An 8225-nucleotide genomic window follows, 5' to 3' on the forward strand; every position below is an offset into this window, starting at 1 on the left:
TGCATATCACAGCATCTTCTTCCTGTCCGTTAAGTTTCTCGTCTGTAGCACGTCATCTTCGTGGTGTAGCAATTTTAATGGCCAGTAGTGTAGTATAGTTTGTGAACATTGAAGAAGGGCAGAACTTACACCGGATCCGTTAAAATGGTAATGAGACAGATTTCAGCGGCAGGGGCGCAGCGTGTCTCGTGAAGTCTAGCTAAACCTAATGTACTCAGTGGCGTCAGTTGACAGTGGAAAGTGGGTGCGTGCCCTGGGTGTCGTTTCGGTGGGGGTGCAGTTTTAGGACAGCCGAAAAGAAAGAGGAATTGAGAAGTAGGAGGGGGAAGAAAAAGTAGAAATAGATGAGAAGGGGAAGTAGAGAATGGCTCGGAGGACACTAAAAAACTAAATTTGTATGACACGATTGGCTAGGAACCCCTCGAGAAGGGTGTTCAACCGCTTGTTTGCGAGTTCTCTCAATTGGACGTCACTTCGGTGACTTGCGCTCCCTTGTCGTACCTGAGTAATGCTGCCCGGGAAAAGGATCTACAGTTGAACATGGAATCCGAACCATGTATAGTTACTGGTATATCTTCCCATCAGTGAAAGGTGAAGGCTAGCCAATCGGGCAACTGATTCTTCCGGGATACCTATCGGTTTAGCTAACACCAAACGCTGTAACCTCCCCCCACCTCCCCCACAAAAAAAATCATATACGTGAAGTGCAGGGAACGTGGTGGCCAGGCATTGGTCTACCCCTCCCAATCCAACAAATGGGAAAAATAATCTAAATGTTGTCTGCCATCAACGGCGAAGTGTGGTGCGACCCCGTCATGCTAGAACCATAATCGTCGCATGACTGCTAGTGGGACATTCTCCAACATTTCCGGTGGTACTCCACGTGGAAAGATACGGTAGTTTCATCCACCAATCGTGTTAGGCAAAAGATACGGCCCAGTCAGATGGTCGTGAACAATACCAGCACAAAAATTTATGGCATTCTCTGCTGACTCTGGAACACACGAGTGACTGTAGGATTTTCGAACTCCCAGACATGACTACTGTGGCTACTGAATATTATTACCTTCCTCAGTAAACAAATCACAGATTTGGAAGTTAGGGATGTTGACAATTTGATGTAGATACTGTTGGCTGAATTTAAGGCGCCGGGGAAAGTCATTAATTGCCAGGTCTTGTACCTGCTGATACTTAGAATGGATGCATGCCCGTCTCGTGCAGGATGTTCCACGAAGTGGCGTTGCAGTTATTTAGTTCCTTGGCTGCAGATAATGTGCTGCTGCTGGGGTTGTCGCCAGTTCAACGTAACACAGCTTCTTCAAACTTCACAGTTCGCATACCGCGAGGTCTTCCACTTTGCCGTCTGTCTGGTCTAAGGGATCCTGCTTCACGACGACGGTCATTAAGTCTTTGAAATGTGACACGGTTTTGTAGCCTCCTCCCTGAAAATCGTTTTGCATATAGGCACCTTGCTGCTCGACTGTTGCATCGTCTCTTCCCAAAAAATGAGATGCATGTCAGATGACTCGATTAGAGTGTAATCAACCATTTCGAACCTGTAAACATCAGAATCTTTCATGTAAACACAACACAACATAAATGATAATAATGTAATTGTTTATCCAGGGACGTGGACTCCGCTAGCAGTAATGAAAACTCACCCTTCCTAGTAGAAAGATGTCAATGTGTTAAAAATCGGTTTCCAATGTCAACGAGTTGCCTGTGAATCAGTCAGAACAACGTTGAACGTTTGGCCTAAGAGAAGTTCAACGTCAGACCTTTCAAGGACCCCTAGCGCGGAAATGATGCGCCTGTGGCCTTTGTGTCACGTAATAAAAGTGTTTCTCTTTAACTCTTCTATTAACTCTAAAAATATGTGTACGTAGTTGTTTACTCTCTGTGTAAAGACCTTATCTGGCGAGGGAGGAGAGATGGCATAGTGAAGATTCTGATACTAGATTTCACGCCCATGTCCTGGATTGAATTCAAAATCTGTCCTTTGTGGGCCGGCCTCTGGCCGAGCGGTTCTGGGCGCTTCAGTCCGGAACCGCACTGCTGCTACGGTCGCAGTTTCGAATCCTGCCTCGGGCATGGATGTGTGTGATGTCCTTATGTTAGTTACATTTAAGTAGTTCTAGGTCTAGGGGACTGATGACCTCAGATGTTAAGTCCCATAGTGCTTAGAGCTATTTGTCCTTTGTGCCCACGAAGTGTGGGGGGTGTAACGCGTTTGCCGGCATTCAGTCATTTGGCTAGTGTCCTCATGGTCGAATGTCTTGTCTGTCGATATCAGGTTCACCCCTGCCCTTCTCTCTTCGTTAAGGCGAATGCTATACTACACTCTATATGCACTCACTACTAAAAAACAAAAACTAAACTCCGCCCGAACAGGCCATGGATGTCCAACGGTACCGACCGGCCGCCGTGTCATCCTCAGTCCACAGGCGTCACTGGATGTGGATACGGAGGGGCACGTGGTCAGCAAACCGCTCTCCCGGCCTTATGACAGTTTACGAGACCGGAGCTGCTACTTTTCAATCAAGTAGCTCCTCAGTTTGCCTCACAAGGGCTGAGTGTACCCCTTTTGCCAACAGCGCTCGGCAGACCAGTTGGTCACCCATCCAAGTGCTAGCCCAGCCCGACAGCGCTTAACCACGGTGAGCTGACGTGAACCGGTGTTATCACTGCAGCAAGGCCGTTGGCACATGCACTCACTACAATCACCTAAAAATTTGGTCACAGAGGGCCTGAGCGTTTCTCTCAAGTGTCAAGACATCCCTAGATCTTTGCGGCAGTAGATCACTGGATGCAGACTTCATTTACGTAAATTACAATTATATACAATTGGCTCTGAGCACTATGGGACTTAACATCTATGGTCATCAGTCCCCTAGAACTTAGAACTACTTAAACCTAACTAACCTAAGGACATCACACAACACCCAGCCATCACGAGGCAGAGAAAATCCCTGACCCCGCAGGGAATCGAACCCGGGAACCCAGCGTGGGAAGCGAGAACGCTACCGCACGACCACGAGATGCGGGCGTAAATTACATCTACCTAGATAATATATGTGAGTAGCCTGGACATCATAGAAATACAGCAGCTTTGTCGATCGTATTTATTGGCTGTTGAGAACCAGCCAGTCCAAGATATCATGTAGCACTCACCATCGGTCTTCCATTTAAAAACACTACTGTCACAAGTTTACTTGCATGAGATACAGGAAAGCTAGGTATCACACCACACTTGATCTGTTAGTATTTGTGAACCTATGTACGAATATTCTTGGAAAGGCTCCGCAGCATCTATCCTTCCGTTGTCTTCTTCAAAGCAATGATGTGTCAAGTTCGTAAAAACAAATTTTCGATCAGACGATCAATATTAAACGTAATGGTACATTAAGGTTTGTATAGCTGGCTGCCTAAATGGATGGAAAGAAGAGTGTGAAACGAAGTGACAACAGAAATTTCGCTCCTGCCACTAAGAGCTACGTGAATTGAACGACTGTGCCAGACAGCACCAAACAGTGTGCCTTACCTGCAACGCAATATATCGTGGGGAGACATGCGATTTAGACTAAAACATCTGGAGATTAAGAGCTGCACGTTATAAGTTCTCCTACCTCAGAAGACTGAGCTCCCATGTGGACATCTCTTTTGACCTCTTAGGACCGAATCTGCAATATAATTACCTTAGTCAAGACTTTTGCCTTCCAGAAGGCAATTTCACCATCTGAAAATGTGCTTGACACCAGTCCAACAACCAAATTAGAAGAATTATTCAGACGTCTTCTAGGAAAGTCTGAAAAGTTGCTTTACTCTTTAGTTACCCAGCTTCGTTTCTAGCCACTTTCGAAATGGAAGCAAATGCGCTGCACAACAAATTAAAGGATAACTTTTTCGATATTTAGGAATGGTCTCCCATTGCGACGTATACGACTGAAATTTGGCTCAAAGGTTTCTACGGTCTTCATCTATATTTGTGCAAAACCGTGGCGCTCTGCGACATCAGCCTCGGGCTCGACGAAGCTTCGTACAGCAAGGTGTCGACACATGCGAAGAAAGGCCACATCTCAGATGTTCATGCGAGGTGCAAGGTAGGTTAATGATGACACACTGACATCAAATTTCACCAAAATTCTGCCCAACGCCACAGTGGAAGTATCACACGATTGAAATGTAGTCACACCTTCTCTTACTCAAATTTCGCCCCTTCTTTTGACGCCTCTGTGTCACTCAGCGACACCCAGCGTTGAAATCGGGCTATTTACTTGCGGGTGGCCGAGGAAGAGATTTCAGACACTCCGCTCGACATGAAAACGCCTCAAGGGATGGCATAAAGGGCGTAAATGAAACCCTCCCTTTTCTTGGGGCTTTGATTCCCGCACATTTCGCGGTTGAAAACGATAGTTATCAGTGTGATGAGGTACAGGATGATGTTATTGACAAAATTTGAAGCTGCTGACGTCCCCAGATGTTTCAACCCCTCTCTAAAGACATTGTGAGGTGCATCCCACTTGAACGTGATATGACCCCTTTGGAGCGCAGTGTGAACACAATTTTTGCTCTTGTGCACTCGGGGGAACCACTGAGAACCGTTCAGAATCAATCTGAAAGTGATCTGAAGCAGGAAAGGCTGCTTATGTGTTTTTGGGCCTCTTGTTTCACGCCCTCCCGCGACGTCAACATGGAGGGGTACGACATTGACACATATGTCAATACGACGACAAAGAGTCCCTCTAAGGCCCTTACGGTTCGGCAGTACCCTCAACGACCCCATCCACATTTATTGAGAATTTTAAAAATGTACGTTTACTGAGAAAACCTTCAAAGCAGTCCTAGGCACCTGCAACCAGGCAACCACTTGACATCCGTCCGATACTAGCTACCTTCCTGCATGTGTCTAGGACTATTTCGCGGGGTTTCTCTATAGTCACATTTTTAAAACTCTCAAAAAAATGTGTGTAGGTGACACTGAGGGTGTTCCCAAACTGGGGATTCTTAGGCGAGGGACTGAAATGTCCGGCGGGAAGGGGAGATGGGAGCAGAGTCGAAGGTGGTCAAGGACGTCGTCCTATTATGCAGAATGAGATTTTCACTCTGCAGCGGAGTGTGCGCTGATATGAAACTTCCTGGCAGATTAAAACTGTGTGCCGGACCGAGACTCGAACTTGGGTCCTTTGCCTTTCGCGGGCAAGTACTCTACCAACTGAGCTACCCAAGCACGACTCACGCCCCGTCCTCACAGCTTTACTTTCTTTCGGGAGTGCTAGTTCTGCAAGGTTCGCAGGAGAGCTTCTGTAAAGTTTGGAAGGTAGGAGACGAGGTACTGGTAGAAGTAAGTTTCACGTCGTCCTGTTGCTCATCGCACTTAGAACTGTTGTTTTCGACTGAGAAATGTGCCAGAATCAACGCCCCAAGGAATGGGATGGTCACATAGACACCTTTTATGCCACCCCCTGAGGCCTTTTCGTGTCGAGCGGTGTGTTCGAAATCTCTCCCTCGGCCATCCATATGAAAACTGCATGACTTCAACGTTGGGTGACGCGTTCTGATCTGAACCGCAGTGGCGTCAAAAGAAGGGGAGGAATGTGGGTAAGAGGTGAGGGGTGACGACTTTCCCATCGAGTGACACGTCCACAGTGGCGTTCGGCAGAATTTTGGTGAAATTTGGTGTCGAAGTGACATCATTAACTCACCTGACACTTCACATAAACCATGTGACATCATTAACATTACACACGAACCTTTGAGCTCTAGACTGAGCGAGGTGGCGCAGTGGCTAGCGTACTGGACTCGCATTCAGGACGACGACGGTTCAATCCCGCGTCCGGCCATCCTGATCTAGGTTTTCCGTGAGCTCCCTAAATCGCTCCAGGCAAATGCCGGGATGGTTCCTTTGAAAGGGCACCGCCGATTTCCTTTCCCGTCCTTCCCTAATCCGATGAGACCGATGACCTCGCTGTTTGGTCTGCTTCCCCAAACAACCTAACCCAAGCCTTCTGAGCTCTGGCCTTTTTTTCGCATATGTCGACATCTTGATATACGAAGCGTCGTCGAACATGAGGGTGACGTCGCAGGGGGCCACGATGTTGCACTATTACAGAGGAAACTCGTAGGCACCTTTGAGCCAAATTTCAAACTTTTGCGTCTCAGTGTGAGTCAGTTACTGGGTTTCGAAAAAGTAACCCTTTAATTGTGTTGCGCAGTGTAGTACGCCTTTATCACCTTAAATTTAGAGAGGGGCCATAGACCAGAAAAAAAATCACAAACGATTTTATTTCTAAATCTAACTACCGCATGTTGTAGGTAAGTCAATAATTTCTTTTCACAATTTTCACAAGTCTCTATAAATTGAAACTCGGAACCAATCGTTTTTTCCTTAACGAATGAGTTTGTCTTAGGCGCTAGTGATGAGTTAGTTACTTAAAAAGAGTAGATTAATTCACACTTAATGTAGGGACTGTCAACTGGACGGCTAAAAACTATTACATCGCCAGTGTTAAGTTCCACATCTATCTACCACCTATCTATACCAGATCTCATGTTTATAAATTTCTATGCCTTCCCTGAACAAGCGGGCGTGATAGCTCTTCCCACAGTGAGAACGTCCGTGTCAGCGTGTAATAAAATTCGCCTTGACGGAGATTCTCGACTTTGAGAGCCATAGAAATTCGCAAACATGACAACAGTTTCATTAATAAAGAAGAAAGCTTCAAGCTGTGATTCCTGTGCTGAACTGAACAACCGTTGCAAGTAGCAATGGGAGAACCACAATGGCAATAACCAAAGAAAATCCTGCGACGTTGGGACGGCGGGTTACTTATTCCCATCTCCGGCTGCGGACTCGACTTCAGTCTGCTACCAGCAAGCGGAGGTAAAACTTTGACAACGCCAGCCCTTCGTGCTGGCGAAACGTCAGGGAAATAGTTGAACAAACGTCGACCGAAAATCTCGACGCAGAAGCCAATACGCAGGCACTACGTCAATATGAATGCAGTGCATATATTGTAATCTGAATTATTAAATTAAATAATAAGGAATTTGGCCTCATGGTTATCACAGCGCACCAAACGTTGCATATAACTAGAAATTTAAGAAAACCCGGTAATGTTTTCGAAGAAAACATGGATTGTCATGGGATTTAAAAACAAAATCAGTACGCTGTATAGAAATCGATGCAAAATAATAAATCTAATGTTTCGAACACTCGGTAAGAATATTTACGAGGTAATTGGACAGTAAAGTCGCACAATTCGAGAGCGACCTCTGCCGTTGTTTTTTTAAATGTGTGTATCATTATTGTTATTCTATTGTCCGGGGAGGGGGGGGGGGAAGGGAAGAAGTTTGTGTTTTGGAAGGATACCGAAATACGAGGTATTATTGGGGATGTTGGGCCTACAAACAAAAGCTGTGGTACCTTGTCACAGATGGCAGATTACTAGAACGCGTAGATATGTACAAAAATACAGAAAACAAGATTCCAGGTGAGAGTTGCACTCATAACAAAACTTCCAAACTCGCTGTTAGCATGACACTGAGAAGAAGCGGCATTAACTTGCCTTAGTTTCGATACAAACGTGTAGAGAACGCTGGTGGTACGCACCTTGTAAGCCATGGTTGACGAGAGACTGTTAGCAGACGGTGACTGCCGTCGCTATATATACTGCTGAGCTGAGCCAGCCGCCGCGGGGACCACACCTTCAGCTGATGGCCCTGCCGAGCTGTTAGCCTCCTTGCATACATCCGTTGTGACATCGCTCATATCGCACCGCGATGACGAGCTGCAACAAAAACCCACTAAGCAGAACACCTCCCATACTGCCTCAACCACTGATCTTATCCGTGTGTTACAGCTAACGGCTTCTGTCTGGAAACAGCCTGCCGCAAACTTAATTACTTTATCACGTCCTCGCAAAATAGTTTAAAGCCTTTTGCCTCGTCAGCATAGAGAAGAGCGGGAACAACGTTTCGTCTAAGTGACCAATGAAACTAACTACCTTTTTTAAAATTATGACGTAATGGCATGCGCAGTGAACAGTAACAACAAAATATAAAGGACACTGCACAGCTAGAACGCACCATTACACCCGGAAGAAGGCCGCTGCAACCGTGGCCGAAACGTTGGTTTTTCTCCAGCAGCAGAAGTTTTTTACATTATGACGCGGTACCACACATAGAGAACTTTTATGTCTTACGTTTCGTCTATTGACAAATCAAAG

The 8225-nt window shown here is 46.1% G+C and overlaps 1 protein-coding gene across 1 annotated transcript in view; it reads right to left on the reverse strand.

The window, feature by feature from the left end:
* The window catches only part of LOC124555936 (cuticle protein-like), a 54204-nt gene extending 46583 nt beyond the window's left edge, over positions 1-7621 (reverse strand). The window contains exon 1 of the mRNA XM_047129987.1: positions 7610-7621. Coding sequence (XP_046985943.1) covers positions 7610-7621 — 12 coding nt within the window. The remainder of the gene's footprint in view (positions 1-7609) is intronic.
* Between the last annotated feature and the right edge of the window lie 604 nt (positions 7622-8225).

This window comes from Schistocerca americana, chromosome X (assembly GCF_021461395.2).
Source record: "Schistocerca americana isolate TAMUIC-IGC-003095 chromosome X, iqSchAmer2.1, whole genome shotgun sequence".
NCBI lineage: Eukaryota > Metazoa > Arthropoda > Insecta > Orthoptera > Acrididae > Schistocerca > Schistocerca americana.